This window comes from Eptesicus fuscus, chromosome 14 (genome assembly GCF_027574615.1).
Source record: "Eptesicus fuscus isolate TK198812 chromosome 14, DD_ASM_mEF_20220401, whole genome shotgun sequence".
Taxonomy (NCBI): domain Eukaryota; kingdom Metazoa; phylum Chordata; class Mammalia; order Chiroptera; family Vespertilionidae; genus Eptesicus; species Eptesicus fuscus.
The window spans coordinates 68,344,878-68,368,579 of NC_072486.1; the positions used below are offsets into that span (position 1 = coordinate 68,344,878).

At 42.6% G+C, this 23,702-nt stretch overlaps 2 protein-coding genes across 3 annotated transcripts in view; one reads left to right on the top strand and one right to left on the bottom strand.

Moving 5' to 3' along the window:
* AASS (aminoadipate-semialdehyde synthase) overlaps nt 1–14,690 on the top strand; it is a 71,718-nt gene extending 57,028 nt beyond the window's left edge. For both annotated transcript variants that reach the window (XM_008157590.3, XM_054726332.1), the window contains 6 exons: nt 4,337–4,504; nt 8,722–8,817; nt 10,741–10,856; nt 11,518–11,606; nt 12,903–13,079; nt 14,259–14,690. In XM_008157590.3, the coding sequence (XP_008155812.1) occupies nt 4,337–4,504; nt 8,722–8,817; nt 10,741–10,856; nt 11,518–11,606; nt 12,903–13,079; nt 14,259–14,377 (765 nt within the window). In that variant the 3' untranslated portion in view covers nt 14,378–14,690. The remainder of the gene's footprint in view (nt 1–4,336; nt 4,505–8,721; nt 8,818–10,740; nt 10,857–11,517; nt 11,607–12,902; nt 13,080–14,258) is intronic.
* A 6,422-nt stretch (nt 14,691–21,112) lies between these two features.
* PTPRZ1 (protein tyrosine phosphatase receptor type Z1) overlaps nt 21,113–23,702 on the bottom strand; it is a 197,500-nt gene continuing 194,910 nt past the window's right edge. The window contains 1 exon segment of the mRNA XM_054726188.1: nt 21,113–22,052. Within this exon segment, the coding sequence (XP_054582163.1) occupies nt 21,912–22,052 (141 nt within the window). The 3' untranslated portion in view covers nt 21,113–21,911.

Sequence of the window (23,702 nt, forward strand, 5' to 3'; positions counted from 1 at the left end):
ATCAACCAAAGGACTTGTGTGCATGCATATGAGCCTATCCAATGGTTAAGTTCAACAGGGGGTTGGGGCATCCGTGGGGAGGGATGTGGGATGGGAATGGGGGGATGAGGACAAATATGTGACACCTTAATCAATAAAGAAATTAAAAAAAAAAAAAAAAGAACAAGGGCTTTGCCCGAGCTGGTTTGGCTCAGTGGATAGAGCGTTGGCCTGTGGACTAAAGGGTTCTGCGTTCGATTCCAGTCAAGGGCACATGCCCAGGGTTGTGGGCTCGATCCCCAATAGGGGGCATGCAGGAGGTAGCCAATCAATGATTATTTCTCATCATTGATGTTTTTATCTCTCTCCCTCTTTCTTCCTCTCTAAGATCAATAAAATATATATTTAAAAAAGAAAAGAACAAGGGCTTTGGTGTCAGTTGGCCTGGCTTCGTGCCCTGGCCCAGCTGGGGCACTAGAATAGTCACTTCATCCCTCTGAGCTTTGGGCTCCCAGTTGGAAGATAAACATAACCCCGTCTGCAGGGCTCCGGCCGTAGGTTCAACGGTGGGGAAAGCTGGGGGAAAAGCGGGAGGAGATTTCAGGCAGCAGGAGTTGTATTTGTTGAATTTGAAGTTTTTCCCTTCCAGCCTGAGCTCCTTTTGTAGAAAGTGCTTTTTGCATCGCTCTGCCTCCGTGGAGGACACCGAGAGAAAACGCGATGCTTTTCTTTGCTAAAATGGATACTTTTGTCAAGGTCCTGCTCAAGTTTCCTCTTGCCGGCACCTCTTTCCCTGACCACGCCAGCCCTTACTCACTATTCCTTTGTCTGCACTCCCACGCTTTGTCTGTGTCTAAGAATCTTTCGGATGCTGTGTCACTCACTCAGTAACTCAAGTGCATCAGCCCGTCCCGCAGCCCAGAAGCCTCTCTTGTGTTCCTGTCCCTCCAATCCCTCTGTGACTGTGGAGTAGGCCTTAACGTTACTCACAGGATCATAAAGGGGGACCCAGGGGACCTCTGGCTTCTGCTTAAAGTTGAAGCCTCAAACTTTCCCAGCGACGTAGGCAGTGGCCCGTGAATTAGGATGTGTCTCGTTGGCCTACATCCTTGCAGTGATTTCCAGCCACTGGTACAATTCCCAGCTAATCCTGTTTCTAATGACGCTTGATTTCCTTCTACATCTCTGGAGATGGTGGTGGTATCTTCTCTTAGTCCTGTTCCCTCCGTGGAGAGAGGGACAGTTTCTATAATGGTGGCACCTGGGAATGACATGCAGAGCTTCAGCATTCCCTCCCGCAGCCTCCTCTCCCAAGCTGCCCCCAGCTGCACACCCTCAGGGCCGTGCTTGCTCCGCACACACAGCTCTGAGGTAGGTTTTCTCCTCCTCGAGTCGGCCTGCAAGTCAAGTTTACCTTGAGGGCCGCACCCAGCCCCTCCTTTGTAGGAAATTCTATTTCTATAAATGTTGCCAGGAAGTATTTGTGAAATAAAACAAATGTTTAAAAAGAGCTCCTGTTGTTCTCTTTGCCTGCAACCAGGCTTAGTGCTATTTCAGGCAAGGAACTGGCACAACCTGGAATGCTGCACCTCGTCAGTCGTACCCCTCTGAAGATGTCCAGAAATAAGCGCAATTAAGGGGATAGACACGACATAGGGGAAAGGACCCAGGTAAACCTGGGTTCAAATGTGCCTTTGGGTGACTCGGCCTCAGTTTTCACCTCTGAAAAATGGGTTATTGCATGGGTTAAAGGTAATGTCTAGGAGGCACCTAGCGCAGTGGATCCTAAGTGATGGTCTGTGTATTTCCTGTGTTTTATTTCTTGTTAGTTCAACAGATGAGCTTATTATAGATTCTCATTGGTTGGGAGATGTGTGTGTGTAAAAGAGTTGGACATAGAGCAACAGCAGTGAGTAATGAGCCACTGTTTCTGCTGGGAGTGGGTCTTGCATCTGAGTATTGTTGAGTCAGAAAAAAAAGCATATTCTCTGTCAAATAGATAAATCATTCTTTCTTCATTCAAGTCATTAATAAAATATTAAACAAGACAGAGTTTATTAATGGATTTTATAATATGCCACTAGACATACAATTCTCAGTCGATATCAAATGATAATGATTACCCAGTAATTTTTGGGTCAAGTTGCTTCAGCATCTGCCAATCTCGAAAGGAATCATTATCATTCACCTTACATTTCCATGTTTTCTTCACAAGGGTCTTATGGTAGACTTATGAACTAGCTGATTTCTTTCTGATTACTAAATTGTTGAAATTTAGTCATCTTTATTGAATTTTTCTTAATTTTTTTTCTAACCTTCAAGCAAGTAAACAAGATTTAGAATTGCTATAGGTTATAGAAATTAGATAGGTGTGGAGACGCTGAAGTTTAACACTTGCTTTCTTAATAAATTTTTCTATTAAAATTTAGAATTCTGATAGAATAAATTTGTTATAAAGAAATAGCACAGAAATGGTCTCCCTGAAAATGGTTTCTGTGCAATCCAGAAGGATTTTATAGGGAAATGAAATAAGCATTTCTCACTTTTAGATTCTCAGTCCTGGAGTTTTATTTTTTTATTATTTAAAAAAAATATATTTTCATTGATTTCAGAGGGGAAGGGAGAGAGAGAGAGAGAGAGAGAAGAAACATCAATAATGAGAGAGAATCCTTGATCAGCTACCTCCTGTATGCCCCCTACTGGGGATCGAGCCCACAACCCGGCATGTGCCCTTGACTGGAATCGAACCTGGGACCCTTCATTCTGCAGGCCGATGCTCTATCCACTGAGCCAAACCGGCTAGGGCCAGTCCTGGAGTTTTAGATAATGCTTGGCGTTCTGCAAAGTGAGCCTTTTAAGTGGAGAGACTCTACCAGGCCTGACCTTGGTCAGCAGAGTATGTTTCCTTCTGGGCTTCCACTGTAGAGAGACATACATTTCCATTTTGTCTCTCATACCAAGACACTTGCAGTACCTACTTACAGATACTAGTAAGCTCTGGGAATCATTAGGTTTAGCTGAGACTCCTTTGGGCAAATTCGTCAGAATCCTCCTGAAGATACATTGAGGACTCTAACATGCAGGGTTGTTCTTTGCAGCTTTACTCACGTGATCAGCAGTTGTTTCCCTTGGTGCAAACAGGACCAGATCCAGTTCCACCAGCAGCCACACCCCCTCCCTGGGAATCTCAGCTCTGGCTTTATCATTCCAGGATGCTTCCCGTTATCTCAAGGATGATCGTAAACCTCACCAGCTGAAAGAAAAACTTAGTCCTTTAATCAAAATTAAAGGGAAAAAAATGCTTCACTGCATTTTGAGTGTGCTGGGGGGTGGGGTTTGGGTACTAGGACTACTGAGAAGTTGAAAGAGCTTGGCATCTGCTATTTAATTCTCACCAGCAGTAATAGTGGGGCAGCACTTTTTTGAGTTTCACCGTATGTTCATTTGGTTGTCTTTCTTGTGAGGGAACATCTCCCCTGCTCCCTGTCCCCAACACACACTGTAGTTGACCAGTGCAGGCTATGAGCTCTTTATAATTTCTCTAGCACAGCTCCTGGCACTTGGTGGACATTCAGGAAGTGTTTGTTCAATGAATAAAGGAGTGAATGGAGGAATATGATGGAATTGTGCCTTATCCATCATATTCCCTCTGCAACGAGTGGGATCCAGGCCCACGGAGGGGTGCTCGGCAAGCGCTAGCCGTGTGAGTGAAATGTACAAGGCTGGTGCCTCGGGTGGATTCAGAAAGGGGAGGGGGTAAAGCCAAAGAACTGAGAACATTGCCGATGCCCTGAGCTTAGAAGCCGTTTAAATGAGTATCTGCTGCTTTTCGCTTATTGTTTGCTTAAAAACAAAACCCCACGGGACATTATTCAGTGCCATTTATACCGGGGGCATGAGGAAATAGAGAAAACAGGATCTTAGTAAAAAATGAAATGCTTCAGTCAGATTTTCAAATTTGAAAGAAGAAGGGAATGAGAAGGGGGGAGTGTGAATTGGGTAAAGGAGGTCAAATATATGGTAGTGGAATAAAACTGGACTTTTACTGGTAGGCATGCCATAGAGGACACAAATATCAAACTATAATGTTGTGAGTCTGAAATTTATTATATGATACTAACCAATTGTTACTTCAATAAATTTAATAAAAAATGATTAAAGTAAAGCTTGGGAGCATATGGCCTTGTGAATTCTCATACTAGTGAAACAGCTTGAATATGGAATGTTGATTATGGTAGTTTCAGTAAAGTTTTTTTTTTTTTAAATTCCCTAAAACTTTGATTTCTTCATTATGCAAATGACAGCCAGGGGATGGATGCCAGGGGAGCCCTGTGTAACCAGTGTGCCTTGTCCTCAGGTTGTGAACGTGGCAGGGGGCGTCTCCTTTCTCGACTCGGTGACCCCCATGGATTACTACCCCGGGTTAAATTTGGAAGGCTATCCTAACAGAGACAGTACCAAATACGCTGAAATCTATGGCATTTCGTCTGCTCACACCTTGTTGCGGGGGACACTGAGATATAAGGTAAGCGGCTGTGTTTCAGATGAAGCACGTTGCCTGTTTTGATGTGAGTGATGTGCACACGTCATTGTGACTAGTAATAAAAATAATTAGGATGCTGGGCCACGCTGGAGTCTGTGTCCTCAGGACTCTCGATTGAGCGATATTAGGAGACAGCTCAAAATGAGGTGAGCAAGAAGGGAACTTCCGACCCGGGAGGAGTGGGGGCGGGCAGAGGACTAGCTTCGGGGGTAATGAGTTTTGGGGAGTCAGGTGACCTTGCTGGGACTTGCTCTCTCTTCACCTCTCAGCTCTGCCTTCAGGTTTTGGCTGCAGTCCCAGGCTCCCACGGCGGCCGGATGGTGGTAGCATCCCCACCCTCTTAGGTTCAGTGAGAAGGAAAAGTGCGTCTTTTAATATCTAAAAATGTAATTTTGGTTTCATTAGTGCCTGAGGCCAGTGGGATAAAATGTGCCAATCAGCTTTGCCCTCTGTTTTATGTCCTTTAAGCTAAAGATGTAGTCAGCATCACTTTTCCTAAAGCAGCATCTTTTTTTTTAATATAATATATTGTTATTGATTTCAGAGAGGAAGGGAGAGGGAGAGAGAGAGAAACATCAAGGATGAGAGAGAACCATTGATCCACTGCCTCTTGCACTCACTCTCTCCCCCCACCTCCCTTCCCACTGGGGATCAAACCTGAAACCCGGGCATGTGCCCTTGACCGGAACCAAACTGTGACCTCCTGGTTCATAGGTCAACCACTGAGCCACGCCGGCTGGGCCAAAGCAACATCTTTTTACCACAAAAGGAGGTGTAGCTTCTAGAAGCATAAACACAAATGTCCACTACACATTTATTAATCACAAAAGAGTAGTTACAAGAATGACCAGATTAAGACAATTTTATTGAAATAGTTTCCTAGGGCTATTATAACAAGTTACTACTAACTGGGTGCCTTAAAACAACAGAAATTTCTTTTCTCACCATTCAGGAAGCCAGAAGTCTGAAATCAAAGTGCGGGCGGGGTGGGTACCTTCTGAAGGCTTTGAGAAAGAAACTGTCCCATGCCAGTGCGGCTTTCCGTACCTTGGTATTTAAAATCACAACTCTGGCCCTCGCCGTTCTGGCTCAGTGGATAGAGCGTCAGCCTGTGGACTGAAAGGTCCCGGATTCGATTCCGGTCAAGGGCACATGCCCAGGTTCTGGGCTCGATCCCCAGTAGGGGGCGTGCAGGAGGCAGCCAATCAGTGATTCTCTCTCATCATTGATGTTTCTATCTATCTCTCCCTCTCTCTCTCTTCCTCTCTGAAATCAATAAAAAATATATATTTTAAAAAAAGACTAAACTGAATTACATTTTTAAAAATAAATAAGTAAAATCAGAACTCTGTCATCCAGGATGCTTTGAGTCCCCTTCCCTGTGTGCGGTGGGTGCTGCTGGCATGCGTGTGTGAAGGGAATCACTGAGAAAGTGACTGAGGGCAGAGGCTCTCCCCACGGTGCCGGCTCATGGAGCCTGCCTTCTGGTTGCCTCCTTTCTCCTCGAGCCCTGTGTACCCTTAAAGAGAAGACAACCACCACATCGCTTGCTCTTTAGAGCAGGCGTCCTCAAACTACGGCCCGCGGGCCACATGCGGGTGTTTTTGCCGTTTTGTTTTTTTACTTCAAAATAAGATATGTGCAGTGTGCATAGGAATTTGTTCATAGTTTTTTTTAAACTATAGTCCCGCCCTCCAACGGTCTGAGGGACAGGGAACTGGCCCCCTGTTTAAAAAGTTTGAGGACCCCTGCTGTAGAGCATCTGTGGCATTTGTTGGCACAGCATTTACTTCCAGCATTTCTAGTTCTATTTTATGTGTATTTTTCTTGTGTCCTGAAATAGACGTTAAGCCCCTGGAGGGCAGGTACGGGTACTGTCATGACTGGGATGTCCTCACTGGCCAGGAATCAACTGAGATGCCTGTGGTGACATCCGAGGGGATCTAGGCAGCTGGGGTGTTCCACGCGCCTTGAAGCACAACAGAAGTTCTAGTCTGAGTGGAAGCCAGCCCAGCCCCAGCTCCGGCACATTTCTTGATTCCTATTTCGAAAGTAGTAGCTTCTTGGGGGAGGTGCAGGAATTGGGGTTTTCTGTTAGCTTTAGGTAGAGTCGCTTGCCAAACGTGTAGACCCGGAAACAGGGTTTTGAGAGATTTAGGAACTGAACCCAGCTCTCGAGTGCGTGGCTGGGAGCCAGGCGACCGAGCCCTGGAGGATGGAAGACGTCACGGTGTTCATGTCCACGAGGGCCACCGTCCTGAGCGGTGTCAGCCACCCTTCCATAGCCTGGCCATTCTTTTGGGTGTTAGAGATGAGACACTGTCATCCCAGAGTGACAGGGACACCTCGGGTATTAGGCATCTGCCCTTCACCTGCTGTCCTTGCAGACTCAGCTTGATATCGCCTTCCCCTGGGATCTTTTCTTAACTCCTTCTCCTGGACTCCCCTCCCCCACACCTACGCGAGGTCCCCCCTCTGAGCTCCCACGGCTCTGTTTACCTCTGTCACAGCACCTAGAATATTCTACTGCAGTGTAGTCAACAGCAGTCATGTAGCTTTGCTCGCTATGCACCGGGCATTTTTTTGTTTTGTTTGAATTTCTATTGGATTTCAGTTTCTTTGTGGGTGAGGACTGCATTGATCATCTCTGTGGCCTCAGCTCCTAGCACAAGTCTGACACACGGTAGCAATTTGCTAAATGCTTCCTGGTGAATGAATACATATGATACATTTACTTCCAGAGATCGCCATAAAATACATTTCTGAGATTAAGAAATATCTCAGTATTTGAGAAATTGGATGAAGGGGTTCTAGAAGCAAGCAGGGGAACTGCTTTTTTGTTTCTCCTGTTTGAAATATATTTGCATTGGATAGGATCAAATAAATGTGAATTCTTTAATTAGTAACCTTTGAACAGTTTGAATAATACAACCTCTCTGAAAGGTGAAAATTACTAGTTGGCCACGCATTAAACGGTGAACTATTCCATGGCTGCAGGGGCTTTGATATGTTAACATTTTATTGTTTCTTAAAATAATTTTACATTTTTCTCTTCTTCCTCCTCCTGCTGCTGCTGCTCTTCCTCCTCCTCCTCCTCCTCTTCCTCCTCCTCCTCCTCCTCCTCCTCTTTCTTCTCCTCTGCTCTTTCCCTCTCTCTCTGCCTCTGTCTCTGATACAAAGCCCCTTACCCCCACCCCCCATATTTGCTCACAGCATAACATACAGTTATGGTCTTCAATCACTTCATCATCATTCAGAATCTATTCATGCAGTCACTTGTTCTCTCAGCTTGCTGGAATGATGGATCACACACACACACACACACACACACACACACACACACACACTATACTTACTGTTCAGCAGCTGAATAGAGAATTACAATATGTGTCAAGTGCCATAACAGAGATATACAAAATGCTACAGAGGAGAAGGGAGTGCCCCGTTCACCTAGGGGCTCAGTAGGTTTGCTGAGCTGGACCTTAAGGGAGGAGTAAACATTCCACTGGTGGAGAAGGGGGCTCCCCCATTCCAGGCGCAGGGGCAGCGTGCACAGAGGCCCAGGTCTCTGAAGAGCACAGCGTGTTTGGGGAATGGTGAGTGGTGGAGGCGATGATAGTGAATCGGCTAGAGGGGCATATTGGGAAGGATTTTATGTAATAGGCCAAGGACTTCAGACTTCTCCTGTAGACAATGAAGAACACAAGAGGAATTTTTATCAGCAGTATGACATTTTAGAAAAATCTTTCTGGTCTACTCTCCCCCCTGCTCTCTATAGGCATTAGAATGGTGGCTGTTAATCATTAGAATGGATTACCTGCTTTTGGGAGCTATTCTTAAAACGTCCTTCTTCCATTAGGAGAGAGAAAAACTGTTCTATTGAATACTGTTTGCTGAGCTGAAATTTGACGCAGAAGGAAATTTGCCTTCCTGCTGCCAGAGAATACCACTCGGTGGCCCCAGAAACAGCAGTCAGTACCCCAGTTTCTCAAGGCCGCTTATGTAAACCAGTGGGATTGTTGTTGACACGATTGATTTTGTTTTGAACGTGAAGGAGGCTGCATCCACAGGAGCCACGCAGATGACTCTTTCAGCCTGTGTTGTAAACAAGTAAAGATAGAGCCCTCTTTCAAAAAACACTGAAACCTTTTTTTTTGAAGAGAAAATTTTCATATACTGCTTAATAATTCTCCTTGCAGGGATATGCCAAAGCCTTGAATGGACTCGTGAAATTGGGTCTCATAAACAGAGATGCTTTTCCCGCGCTTCGACCTGAGGCCAAGCCTCTCACCTGGGTGAGTAATTCCACAGTGACGTGCGTTCTGACTGGTTAGGGTTGACCTTGGTTTGGACCAGCTAACGAGCCCGGTGTGTGGCTTACCCGCAGCAAGGTAAACCCTAGCCCCGAAGTCCCCTTTCCCTTCACTGTATGGGAGGATGGAGAGAGCTTGGAGGCGGACTCCGGGCCTATTTCCTCAGTAACTTCTACCACTTGAGGGCTCCCTCACTCCAGGAAGAGGTGGACTTGACTCTGCACTGGGCTCAGGGCTCTGCCACTGGCCTACGAGGTGGCCCCGTGAGAGGAATTAAGTCTGGGCCTCCGGCACTAATAGCACCGGAGGGCTGCTGGTATCAGATCTGATTCCTAACCCGAGGATCCCAGCAGTTCTTCCATTCGGCCGTTTGTAATCAAGCATAATTTGAGTTTTCAGTTCCCGAGTTCACCCCATATCTGTGTTGTATTAAAATCAATAAAAACTGGAAGATTTCCCCCCAGGTGGCTCAGTTGGTTGGGTGTTGTCGCGTGCACGAAAAGGTTGCCGGTTCGATTCTGTGTCAGGGCACATGGTTTCAGGCTCGATCCCCTGTAGGGGTCATGCAGGAGGCAGCCAGTCAATGTTTCTCTCTCACATTGATGTTTCTCTCTCTCTCCCTCTCCCTTCCACTCTGTAAAAAAATCAATTAAAAAAAGGTTAGTGTTGGAAGGGACTTTGGAGGCTTGGAAGAACTAAATGTAAAGTAGAGCTTCCACTCTCTGCTAGGAATTAGCTTCTTACTAGCTGGTCATCCAACCTAATGTGCCCATATTCCAATAGAAATGCCAGAAATGTATCACAGGGAGAAAAGGATCCATATTGCCGATCCTTATAAGTCTCCCCAAAGAAACTTTGGTATTCTTGTTGGTCAATTGCTTTTCAATTCAGTTATTTTATATGCTGAGAGACTTTCCAGTTCAAGTTTTGCCATCCATAAGTATACTTGTTGGACAGGAGTGAATAAGTATCTATAGGGTGAACATGGGGGTGAGGCAGCTGCATTGGGGAGGTTGGTACAGGTATTCTTAGAGCTGGTCCAAGTTTTAAGGACCAAATTAAAAATATATTTGGCCTTATGGACCAGCGATGTCTGTCAGACTACTCAATTCTGCCATAGACAATAGGTCAACACATGAGCAAGTTTTAATATAACTTTTTACTTGCAAAGCCAGGTGGTGAGACCAATTTGACCTGTGAACCGGCTTGTTTTTCCTTAACCAGGGGTGGGGAACCATTTTTCTGCCAAGGGCCACTTGAATATTTACAATATCATTTGTGGGCCATACAAAATTATCAACTTAAAAATTAGCTTGCTATATTTGGTCAAACATTTAATTAACTCACCTCTAATGCCTTCGCAGGGCCAGACGGAAGGATTTAGGGGCCTTCTATGGCCCGGGGGCCGGACATTCCCCACCCCTGCAACCTAAAGCATAACTTTTCCCTTGGGAGCCTGAAAAAAACTCTTGTTTAGAAAGTAGAAAAAGCTGTGGCCACTGTTTAAGTTTTCTTCTTTGAGGTTTTATTATCTGTGAGGTCTTTTTCATCTCTGGAACCTACAAAATAACTTCATCCTGGCCAAAATGGATGGCTGGAGGGTGAGGGGGGAATGGGTAAAAAAGTGATGGAGAGGATATGCAAAGACAGGACATGTGATGTCATCATGATACCATCTGTTTAGTATTGATTTAATGTTATGGCTCGTTTTTATTGCTGAAATATCATTCTGGAATACCATGCATTTATCGATGTGTGGGTGTGCAGACACATGTGTATGTTTCTAATTTACTATTTCTAATTTAATTCGAGGTGCATTTGAGGTCCAATGTCTTATCAAAATACTTTCTCAACTTATTTATTCTGATAGGAACTTAGAGTTGTAATTTTTGTTTTTCTAACCAGAAAGAGCTCCTGTGTGACCTAGTTGGGATTCCGCCCTCCTCCACGCAGGACGTGCTTAAGGAAGCTGTCTTCAAGAAACTAGGCGGAGACAGTACCCAGCTGGAGGCTGCTGAACGGTAGGCACCCACCAGTCAACGTAGAGCTAACTATTGGACAGATGATCCCTTAGCCCTTTTCCATCATAGAAAGGTCAGAATACTACCAAATGTTTCTCATGGTCTTTGGTTAATCTGCTGCTCTAGTGTTGGCCTGTTTTAGAGAGATTATCAGATACCATGTTCATGTGGGGATGAAATGTAGATTAAGAGAGAAATTCAACGGCAATTATAACTCGGGAAATACTTATTTTGAGACACTTTACTACTCAGTACTCAAGGCAGGTGGGTTTTTTTTTTTTTTTCTCCTCTGGAGAATCACCCAGTTGTTTTCCAACTGTTTTAAAACATTTGTTCACACAGCGGTGGCACATTCTGCTGTCATCCTTAATGTGGGAGAACGAACCTGTGAGAGAATCTCATAAAAAGCTTTGCAATAGCGTGGATTTCCAATGTGTTACTTCTGCTCCAGAGAGTGCTGCCCGGGAGAGTCTGGGGATGATTGTAAAGGCCGTAACATTACTGTTGTTTTTATTTTACAATTTAGGAGAGTCCTATACCTTGAACTGTTCTTTTGGGATTCTTCCCTTCAAGATGAAATCCAAGGAGTGCTCCCTCCTGCTTCCCAAGTGAGAATATGTCCAGGACTTGTACTAATGCAGCCATCTCTTGTGCTTCTCAGGTTGGGCTTACTTGGGGATGAACAAGTCCCTCGGGCAGAGTCTGTTGTGGATGCACTTTCCAAGTATTTGGCCGTGAAACTTTCCTATGGTAAGCCATTGGATATTAGCTGGACATCTCAGAAGAAGAAACACACGATGTAGTCAGTATAACCAGCAAGTTGTGTTAGAGGGCTGGAACTAAGCAGTAGGAGTGGGGTAGTATGACATGAGGGAAAGAGGTCTTGACTTTTTTTCAGAGGGAAAAATGAGAGAACTATAAAGTAAGAATGAATTGGGGCCCGGCCAGTGTCGTTCAGTGGTTGAGCATCAACCTATGAACCAGGAGTTCACAGTTCTATTCCCAGTCAGGGCACTTGCCTGGGTTGTGGGCTTGATCCCCAGTGAGGGGCGTGCAGGAGTCAGCCGATCAGTGATTCTCTCTCATTGTTGATGCTTTCTTTCTTTTTTTTTTTTTTTCTAACGTTTTTATTGATTTCAGAGAGAAGGGAGAGGGAGGGAGAGAAACATCCATGATGAGAGAGAATCATCCATGGGCTGCCTCCTGCGGGCCCTCTACTGGGGACAGAGCCCACAACCCCACCTGTGCCTGGAGAGGGGATCAACCGTGACCTCCTGGTTCATGGGTCAACTCTTAGCCACTAAGCCACACCTGCTGGCTCTTTTTATTTTTTAATGCGGCTACTGGGGAATTTTTAATTACATACTTGGCTCACATTCTATTTCTGTTGCACAGCGCTGTGCTGTAGGTTAAAGGATTCCGGATTCAAGTCTCCAGTCTGCACCCCAGCTAGAGTTACAGACCCATACATAGTTGAGCTATCAAAGTGGTACCTGTCTAATGATCATCGCTAATGCAGAACTCTTCATTTCCACACACATGTCCTCACCCAAAACCTGTTCCTGCCCAATCTGACCATCTCAGTGAATGGCCCAAGCATCCTTCATTGTTGATGTTTCTCTCTCTCCCTCCCTCTTCCTTCCTCTTTCTCTAAAATAAATAATAACATTTTTTTTAAAAAAAAGAATGAACTTGGGTAATATGTAAAAGGAAAATATTATTAGTTTTACTTTTAATTTTTAGCTCATTTGGAAAAACTACAGGAGCATTTTTGAGAGAAAAGTGGATGGCCTCTGTAGCAGAACCCTCGTGCCTATACCAGGCTATTGTGATAACAAACCTGGATAGCAGACTGTGATTTGAGTCATAATTTCTTTGAGTTTTCCATGGGTCTTTGAGCTACAGAGCAGTATGGCTAGTTTTCTAAGAACCATATCTAAGGGAAGCGAGACGCGTGAGAGCGAGAGGGCAGCAGCAGGAGAGGAAATACAATATTGGGGTTGTAATGACAGTGGCATTTTATAATGTCTGCTTGCTTACTTTAAGGTCCTGGAGAGAAAGATATGATTGTGATGAGAGACAGCTTTGGAATCAGACATCCTTCTGGACATTTAGAAAATAAGACGATTGATCTTGTGGTTTATGGAGACATCAATGGCTTTTCAGCCATGGCTAAAACTGTGGGGTTCCCCACCGCTATGGCGGCCAAGATGTTGCTTGATGGTAAGTTCTTTCATCTCCTTATCATCTTCAAGGCATTCGGTGCCTGGACACCCAATAACTATTCCTGAGTATGACACTGCATTCACTAAAAGTGAGCCACCTCAGAAGTTCCAGGTGCTGGCTGACTGGGAGTGACTCCGTGGGAGTGACAAACATGGGCTTTGGAGTTAGCACCGCCTTCTCTCCCAGCTCAGTCACAGATGGCTGAGCGATCAGGTGCAAGTTACTCAGCATCTCTGAGCCAGAGTTCCCTCATCTTCAAACTGGGGGTAGTCATGGCCAATTCATAGGGTTGTTGTGACGCTAAAGTGAAATAATATGTAAAGCTCCTACCACATGGAGGGGCCTCCCAGCAATGTGAACTCCCTTTCTTTCTTTGGTTTTTTATATTTGGGAGGCTGTAACACTGAAATAGCAAAAGGCAGTCACTTCAGGTCTTCCAACATAGAGACCAGGTTTTATTTTATTTTATTTTATTTATTTTATTTTATTTATTTTATTTTTTGCTGTGAAGCACTCACTTTATTGAGACCACGTTTTATTAATCTTCATGCCTCAGTATATTATCAGTACTAATAAATATTTTGAACAGAATGAATTCAAATTTTAACTCTTCAAACATCAAAGCATATCAATGTCAAATAATGAGAAAATGTACCTACAATAGCATATCAGCTAATATCAAGTTAAACCATGTACTTAGTTATTGCAGAACAAGGGTGATGAAGTGATGAAGGATGAGGTAATAATGGCCTTTAAGGAATATGTCCAGACTTACTGTTTCAGCAATCAGACAGACACCCATGCCCAAATAACCAGATGGGCTTTTATTCATTCTGTTGGGTAGTATGCTTTTAAATAAAATGAAATCAGCAAATGAAGCAGCCAGTTAGATTTACTTTACTTTCTTATTTTACTTTATTCTCTGATTGTCTTGGCAGGAGTTAATGCAGTCAAGTGTATAAATTCTGACACTATCCCTAAGTCCAGTCGTGTTTTTAATCTAAAATTGATTAAGTAATAATTTAGTAGGGGACATTTAAGCAGCTATTTTAAAAAATGTTTAGGCCTCCAATAATTCATTGACTCTGACTTGACTGCTATATGGAGATCCTTGCTGCAGAAATTAGCATTTAATACCACCTTTAAAATGGTAACTACAAATTAACTTTCTTTCAGGTGAAATTCATGCTAAAGGCCTAATGGGACCCTTTTCAAAGGAGATCTATGGACCAATATTGGAGCGAATTAAAGCAGAAGGCATTATCTATACAACACAGAGCACAATCAAACCTTAATTGAGAACTATATTTTATTTTTATCTTCCCAAGCAATACAGCTCTGAACATTTGTGCAACAAACATGTTTGCTACAGTGCTATTTTAAAGTATAAAACGTATATTTTGATTGTCACTACAATGGTTTTTGAAATATAAATCTATATTTTCTTATGCAAATATTTGGAACAGGATATGCCAGTAATTACCAGAGAACTTTAATAATTCTATCATGTATTTTTTCACGTGTGTGTAAAAGTGATAATGATTGTATTTTTTGTTAATTTATTGTGCAACTGTTTTCCTACAAGAATATATTTTCCTATATTCGGCAGATGAAGTTTCATCTTTTTAGATAGAAAATATTTCCTCAACATCACAGAAATGCAAAGGATCATAAGAGACTACTACAATGATATGCCAAGAAATTGAAAAACCTAGAAGAAATGGATAAAATTTTTAGAAACATACACCTTCCAAGACTGAGTTATGAAGAAATAGAAAATCTGAGTAGACCAATTATAGGTAATAAAATTGATCAGTAAATTAAAAACTTCCCCCAAACAAAGTCCAGGATCTGATGGCTTCCCAGGTGAATTCTACCAAACATTTAAGAAGAGTTAACACTTACCTTTCTCAAATCATTCCAAGAAATTAGAGAGGAAGGAACACTTCCAAACTCATAGGAATAGATTGAGAGTCCAGAAATAACTCTCACATTTATGGTCAATAGATTATTGAAAAGGTTGCTAAGACAATTTACTAGAGGAAAATAGTGTTTTTATCTATTGGTGCTGGAACAACTGAATATCTACATGCTTAGGAATGAAGTTGGACCCTTACCTCACAGCACATATAAAAATTAAGTCAAAGTGAACGAAAGGCCTAAATATAAGAGCAAACACAATAAAACTATTAGGAAAAATTATAGGCATAAATCTTCATGACCTTGGTTTTATGACAATAATTTCTTAAATAAATGAAATCAAAAGCACAAGCAACAAAAGGAAAAAAATTGGTCATCATCAGAATAAAAAACCTTTGTGCTTCCAAGGGTACCATCGAAAAAGCAAAACGACAATCCACAGAATGAGAGAAAATGTTTGCAAATCATATATCAGGTAAGGGAGGAACTTACATATATTTAGAATACATAAAGAACTATTGTAACCCAATAAAAAGACAAAGATCCCAAAGTAAAGAAATGGACAAAGGATCTGAATTGGCAGTTCTCCAAAGAAGATAAACAAAAAGCTATAAGCACATAAAAAGATGCTCAACATCATTAGCTATCAGAGAAATGCAAATCAAACTTACAACGAGGTATCACTTTATACTCACCAAGATGGTTATAATAAAAGCATGCTGGTGAGGATGTAGAGACATTGGAGCCCTCATAAAGGGCTGGTGGAAATGCAAAATGGTGCAGTTGCTTTAGAAAACACAAAGTTTAGCACAAAGTTAACACAAAGGCTAAACCTAGTTACCATATGACTCAGCAATTCCACTCTTAGGTATATACACAAGGGAAATGAAAACACATGTCCATGCAAACTTGTAAATAAATGTTTGTAACAGCATTATCCATAATAGCCAAAAATGAAAACAATCCAAATGTCAGTCAACTAATAAATGCATAAACAAAATGTGGTGTATTCATACAATGGAATATTTGACAAAAAAGACATGAATTACTGATACAAGCTACAAGATGGATGGACCTTGAAAGCATTGTGCTAAGTGAAAGAAGCCAGACAGAAAAGGCCACATATATGATTTCATTTATATAAAATGTCCAGAGTAGTCAAATCTGTACATAGAGAAACTAGATTAGAGGTTATTTAGAGCTGGAGGTGAGAGGGAGTGACTACTGATGAGTTGGGGGTTCCTTTTTGGGGTGATGAAAATATTGTACAGTTGATTGTGATAATAGTGGGCAATTCTGAATATCCTAAAAAAAACTACTGAGTTATATACTTTGAATATACATTGTATGAGATGTGAATTAGATCTCAAGTTGTTATAAAAGAGATTCAATTACAAATAAAACATTTTTGGGCTCCTTGGGAAAACCATTATATATAACTAATAAAAATTTTATAGTTATTCATATAAACTAAATACCTGTTTGACTTACACTGACTGTGCTCATATCCTGGTACATAAAACTAATTCTACCCTTGAAATAGCAGATATTAGATGCGGAGTATATGAAAGTTGAGAAAGCACCTATGCTATTTAAAAGGATCAAAGTTGATTTAAGGCCTGGTCCTACCTATCACAAATACTATATGGAGTGCAATAATCTATACTAATAATAGAGGAATATGCAAATTGTCCAGGACTCCATCACAGTAACAACTGAACAGCAGGCTGCATGGGGTGACAAGGCCAGCAAGGGGGTTAGTGAGGGACGACCAAACGACTGAGCAGCAGGCTGCGTGGGGCAACCAGGCATCAGGGGGGCAGTTGGGGGTGACCAGGCTGGCTGGGGGGGGGGGCAGTAAGGGGCGACCAGGCTGGTGGGGGGGCAGTTGGGGGCGACCAGGCCAGCAGGGGGCAGTTAGGGGCGATCCGGCCAGCAAGCAGAGGCGGTTAGGGGTGATCCAGCAGGCAGGCAGGTGAGCAGTTAGGAGCCAGCAGTCCCAGATTGTGAGATGGATGTCCAACTGCCTGTTTAGGCCCGATCCCCAGGATTGGGCCTAAACCGGCAGTTGGACATCCCCTGAAGGGTCCTAGATTGGAGAGGGTGCAGGCTGGGCTGAGGGGACCTCCCCGTGCACGAATTTTGTGCACAGAGCCTCTAGTCTGTTAATAAGTAAAGACATTCTGTTATGGAAGTTTTCACCTCAGCATTGAGTTTAACATAATGAATTTGGAAATAGAACTTGATTCCACCCCCAACCTTGAAGAGTGTCCTGATTTTTTTTGAAGAGGTCTTTCTACTAGAAAGACCTTTCTACTATTTTTCAGTAGATCTTGCTGAATCCCAAGATTTTTACCTCTGTTATCTCCCAGAGCTTACCACCACAGCTTCTGAAAGATAGTACAACCACATTGCTTGGGGGTAGGGTTTGTTTTGCCCTCACCATAATGGCAACCCCAGGCCTTCGTGGGGACCCTCCCCAAGGACCCGAACTGGGGATCAATCACAGAGGGAAGCAGCACTTATCCTGCAATAACTTTTGGTTTACAGGTAATGTGCTCCTTTACTTGACACCAATGGCAACGGGAGGCGAGTTTTGGGAGTCCAAGGGGCAGCAGGGCTCTGTAGTCCCATTTTTTTTTTTTTTGTCTGAAATTCCAACGCCCAACAACGGACAGCCATGCACAGAACCCCGTGCCCTGTCACTCATCTGCTGGCTCAATCTGTTCACTCTCCTTGCCCTGCTGGGCTGCCCCCTGCAACTTCCTGTTGCTCCAGGCCTAAGGAAGTGCCTGCTATCTGCGGCCTCCTCCCCTCATCTTTCTACTTATTCCCGGTTGCCCATCTTTAGATGCTTCAATCGGCGGGTCTCTCGGGCATGCCTCTGTACTGAGTAGGGAGTTCTTTGTTGAATTAGAGTTGGTTAACGTGCTGAAATTTCAGTGGGAGAAGCCAAGGGCATCTCTCACGCTGCCATTCCTCTGATATCACTCTTGTTTTTCTTTTAAGAAATGATAACTTTAGAAAAACTTGTTCACTATGATTTAATGACAAGGATGCCTAGATTCTTCAAACTGGTGTAGTGTGTTTCATTTACATGCTTTAACATTTAATACCACCTACTCACATGCCAATATTGTGCTAATGAGGAGGTTACCTCTAATGTACCAGAATATTTTGCAGTTAGCAAGTGAGTGAATAATATGAAATCATTTTAAATTTTATAATAACAAAAGCTTTTCTTTATTTTGACAAATGTGTAGATTTTCCTTCCCAATTTTTCTAAGAAATTAATTTTAATTCAATAAATGCTTAGTATGTCTGATTCTGTGTTCTATGAGTGGGATTTAATTCTAAGAAAATATTTTAAAATGTATCTGCTTTTAAAGAGATCTTATTCTTCATGTTTTGTGTATTAGATAACTGGTATGAGTCTTTTTAAGTGCTAACAAATTAGGGGTATTCAGATCAGAAATATGAAAATTAAGTAAGATCCTTATGGTGTGATACTAAGTAGTATATCCATGCATTAAATGTTTATACTCATTTTATCCAAAGAAACAGTTGCCATAAGTTCTCAGGGAGTATAATACTGGAATGATGATGGAATTTATGGTTCTGGTGCATTTAACTGAATAGCTGGATTATGTTCATTCTTAATACTTTATGAGGTTGTAAAATTGGAGATAAAATCTGTATAGAACACCTTTATTCAACAGGGCTAACTTACAAAGGTGCTACAGAAAAAAAATGAAGAATAGACATATTTTGTCAAAATTGATATTTATCATATGTTGAGGAGCATTACCTACAGGGTATCAAGTTTCTCAGGACTATTAAAGAGAGAATTTTTGCTCTAGGTAAAAATCAACTCATTCATTCATTCTTCATTGGTGCATCTAAAATTATTGAGTGCCTTTAATGTGCCAGGCACTGTCTGTGTGGGAATACAGACATTAAAAAAAAAGAGTCAAAATTCATCTCCTCATGAAGCTTGCATACTCATAGAGGAGATGGGCAACAAACCAACATAAAGTATGTCAGGAAACAACATATGCTACTGAGAAAATTAAAGCACAGTAAGGAGATGAGGGGGTCCTTAGGACAAAGGGGGTGCAGAGCGGTGGGTGGGTTGACATTCAGCTGGTACACTCAGGACAGTGAGCCAGCCCATGTCTCTTGTGATGATCAGTGCTAGATATTTTGAATATCTTCCTTGGGAGGAATGCTACTTCAGACAGACTGATCTGGGAATGCTGCTCTGAGGAGGAGCTATTTGAGCAGAGGACTGAACCCATGAATGGAACAATAAAAAACTATTATCTCGCCAGTGGGAATGTAAATGGTACAACTCTTTTGGACAGTGAAAGAGTTTTAAGATATAAAAATATTCATACAATCTGCTTGCCCAATGATACTTAAAGAAATCAGTACTTAGGAATAATCTTTTTTAAAAAAAAATCCTCATCGAGGACATTTTTCCATTGATTTTTGGAGAGAGTGGAAGAGAGTAGCAAAGACAGTGAGAAACATCGATGTGAGAGAAATACATTGGTTGGTTGCCTCCTGTACATGCCCTGACTAAGGCAGGGCCGGGGAGGAGCCAGCAACCAAGGTAAGTGCCCTTGACAGGAATCAAACCTGGGACCCTTTAGTCCACAGACTGACGCTCTATCCACTGAGCCAAACTGGCTAGGGCCTAAGGAATAATGTTAAACATGGTAAAAGCTTTTTACATAAAGAAATGTTTGCAGTAGGAAAAATTTGAAAAGAGCCTAACTAGCTAACATCAGGAAAATGATAACAAGAGCCCTGGTGTACATCGATGATAGCAGGGCTTGTCCATCTTGGTACTACTGACACTTTGTGTTGGGTGATCCGGGGGCTATCCCTTTTGTGATTTGTGACACTCTAATATCTGTTTTCCCATTTTTAAAAATTATTATATTTTTAATTGTGGAGAGGAACGGAGAGGGAGAGATGGAAACATCAATGATGAGAGAGAATCATTGATCGGCTGCCTCCTGCACGCCCCCTACTGGGGATTGAGCCTGCAATCAGGTACATGCCCTTGACTGGAATCGAACCCAGGACCCTTCAGTCTGCAGGCCGACACTCTATCCACTGAGCCAAACGGCTAGGGCTGTTTTCCCATTTCTTGTGTTCCTATTTCAGATTATCTTCATGACTATTGCTTTAAAAAGTAAGCTTCAAAAAAGAACTAATTAATTTTAGTTCTATTTTAAGGATTTAGTGAAAACTTCCTGGTATATTGCTAGAGGAGACTCGAGGCTCCCTGAGTTGTTCTCAAACCTGAACATGCATTAGGTTGCTGGATCCCAACCTCAGAGTTTCTGACATGGTAGGTCTGGGATGGGAACCCAGGATTTGCATTTCTAACCAGTTCCCAGGTTTCGCTGGTGCTGCTGGCCTGGGAACCTTCCTCAGGACCGCTGGTTTAAAGGAAGCTTTTCCTGGCCTCCTGCTGTGGGCCCTAAGCTGGGCATTCTTGGGGATCACTGCCCTCCTCAGCAGGCAGTGTTATAAAACACTCCTGGCTGAGTCGGGGCACAGTTCCCAGTATCAAAGCAGGCTGGTTACCCATGATTCCCTCTTCTGCTGCATTTGGGCTCCCCACAGCCGGTGGGCCCTGCTGATTTACCTTCACATAGGACTTCCCTTTTTCCATTCTGGGATTTATGACCTCCCGGTCCTTTTCTACTCACCTAGTTTCCAAACCAGCTTAGCTTGTCCCTGGCTGGCAAATCTAACTCTCAGTTTGGTTCTCAACGAAAATTTCTCAACATTTCTTGGTATGTGGTACCCTTAGCTTCTCGGTAACATTTTCCTAGCTCCACTAAGCCCAAAGACATACATAATGGTTCCCTTTATGAAGTAATTAGGTCCAAATAATTTCATGTTAGTAGTTGTTAGCAGTGTCAGTACATGTTACTGTGTTGTCCTCAAGCATGGAAAATTTGGTGAAGTCCCTGTGTGCCTCAGTGCAGTTTGGAATCACAGTTCCATCAGATCCATCGTCTCAGCGGGACCCACGCCCACCATTCGCTGTCACACAGGCCCTGGCACAACACTCCACAGGCAAACGCAAGTTGATGGCAATACTTATATTTATTTTTGCAATCCCTTCAATAAACCATTTAAACAATGTTGGGTAAGGTGTTATTTTCATAAAAACATATTCTTTCAAAACAAATGTATTTCTGTTTTCCATAAAAGTTAAAATCACATGCTAAAACAGAGTTAATCACTGAGATAACATGGAACAATATCAGGAGACTTATAAAGCAAGACCAGGCAAGGAACTATATCATTAAACTAAGCAATTACACAGAACTAGAAAACCGACTCAGTATTAAAATATAAAAATCTACGATTATAAATATAAATTTGGTCCATGGAGCCACTAGAGCAGTATTTACAGTAAGTAGATTATTTCGTACTGTAGGTGAATACTGCAGTTGTAAAATGTTGAATATCATAAGGAACAGAGCATTTTATTTACAGTCTACTGTATTAAAAGTTATATTTCCAGCAAACCTGATGATTGCTACAAATACAGCTAAAAATTTGACACTAAAACAACATGTTTTCTGTAGTTTGGAATTCCTAATATCTGTAAGTTGAAAATTTCTGTTAAAATCAATACAAAAAACACCCTAATTCCATTCTTAGAAACACTGTAAAATTCAATCATTTTAGTTTAAGCACAATAAGTGAATTACAAGAAGTTCTGCAAAAAGGCACACATTGTTAATAATATAAATTTGGCAGCAGAATCCTATGTCATGAAAGTTACTGTCAGGGGATGGGAAAGAAAACAGGGAACAGAAGGACGGATTTTCCAGTCTAATTTGAGATGTGGAGTTTCGATCGCCCCTCCTCTCTGTGTTAAACTAAAGACTCTAAGCTCTCGGCTATATTTCCATCAGGCAATGCTGCGCCGTTACTGTCCAGAGAGGTGGATGGATTCTCTTCCTGCCTCGTGCTCACAAGGCTGAGGACTGCTTTGTAGAGAAACTGATACTGCTCCTAAAAAACAGAGAACGGGAGATATAAACAGAGGCTCAGTGAAGACATACATCTGGAATATTTTTAGTGACACTTTGGCACTGTCCACGGAAGAGCTCTGTGTTAGGGGCTCTGTTATACTCAGCAGAGGCACACTATATGAATGTCTTCTTCTGATGACATTTAAAATAGCTTTTTAATTGCCCTAGCTGGCTTGGCTCAGTGGACAGAGTGTTGGACTGCAGATTGAAGGGTCCCAGGTTCGATTCCGGTCAAGGGCACATACCTCAGTTGCAGGCCCCTCCTGGGTCTGGGCCTTCGTCGGGGCACTTGCAGGAGGCAACCAATTTATGTGTTTCTCTCACACTGATTTTTCTCTCTGTCTTTCCTTCTCTTCCACTCTCTCTAAAAATCAATGGGAAAATAGCCTCGGGTGAGGATAAAAAAACCAGCTTTTTAATTAGCTAACATTTATTGTCCTAGAAAAGTGGTCCACACACACTGGCACTCTGTCCTTATTCATTTACTTCATGGCGTCAGTGAGAAGGCAATGTGACAGGGTTCCGTCACTGACTGGTCAACTTGTGTGTAGCTCTCTGGCATGAGGCACCTGTGACCCACTCCCAAATAAGGTGCTCATTCTCCGTTCTCTAGTTGTTATGGAAACCATTGGGTTTGTCTATTAAGGGGGAGGTCAAAGGACTGCACATCAGTCAGCTGAGACACCCATGCAGATGCAGGTTTTTCCCAAGATCCACTTATCAAGTATTCTTCACACTCTCCCCACCTGACCGCGCTATCCCTGCTTTACCAAAGGTGAGCGAGCGTGTGCCCTGCTGAGGTCTCAGAGTAGAGACAGGTAGAATAAGGTATTTTTCCTCTTACAGATGCTGGTTTGGTTGTGGCGGGTAGGCGAAGGCAGCTGCAGAGAAAGTGAGTTGGGGACTAACATCATAGCAAACAGTCCTTAGGACCACATGGGAACTGGTGCCCCATTGAATGCATCCTCAAAATGGGTGAAAGGTCAACCTCTGGAAAGCAATTCCATACAGGACAAGCCTGATACAACCCAAGGGATCTGAATGAGATGTTTAATAGGTCTCCTCTGAAGTGCAGGTTTGCAGGGGTAACCTTGCCTTTGGCCAGTGGGTTTGGGCTGTAGCTCAAATACCGGACCTTTTCTAAGTCCCTTATACATGCACAGACCAGGGGATGAAGGTGAGCCTATATTCTACATCCACATAGGCTTCTCCCATTGGCCACTTGAACTAAGTTCCCTATTGTCTTTTCAGCCCATATTTCTACAATAAAACTTCCAAATTATTTCAGTGTCGAGACCAACTTCTCCAGATGTGCTGTATCTCTGTTTTGATCATCTGAGTCTCTCTTTCTTTTTAAAGGTACCCAAGAATTAGCCGTTTGTTAACTTCAGAAATTAAATTTCACTTGAGAAAAAAGTGAAAACTTCAAAAGTTTAAGACTTTGGGGTGTGTCTTCTGACGGTTCTCTGAGCTAGGCAGAACGAGAACTCTGGAAACGTAGCTATTTATTTTGTTGGATAAGTCAGGGTGTTGATGCTTCTACTGGGGATATTTGGCAGAATTACAAGTCTTGTAAAAAGAGCACACACGTGATTTAAAATTTTTAGCCATAAATTTTCTAGAAGAAAAA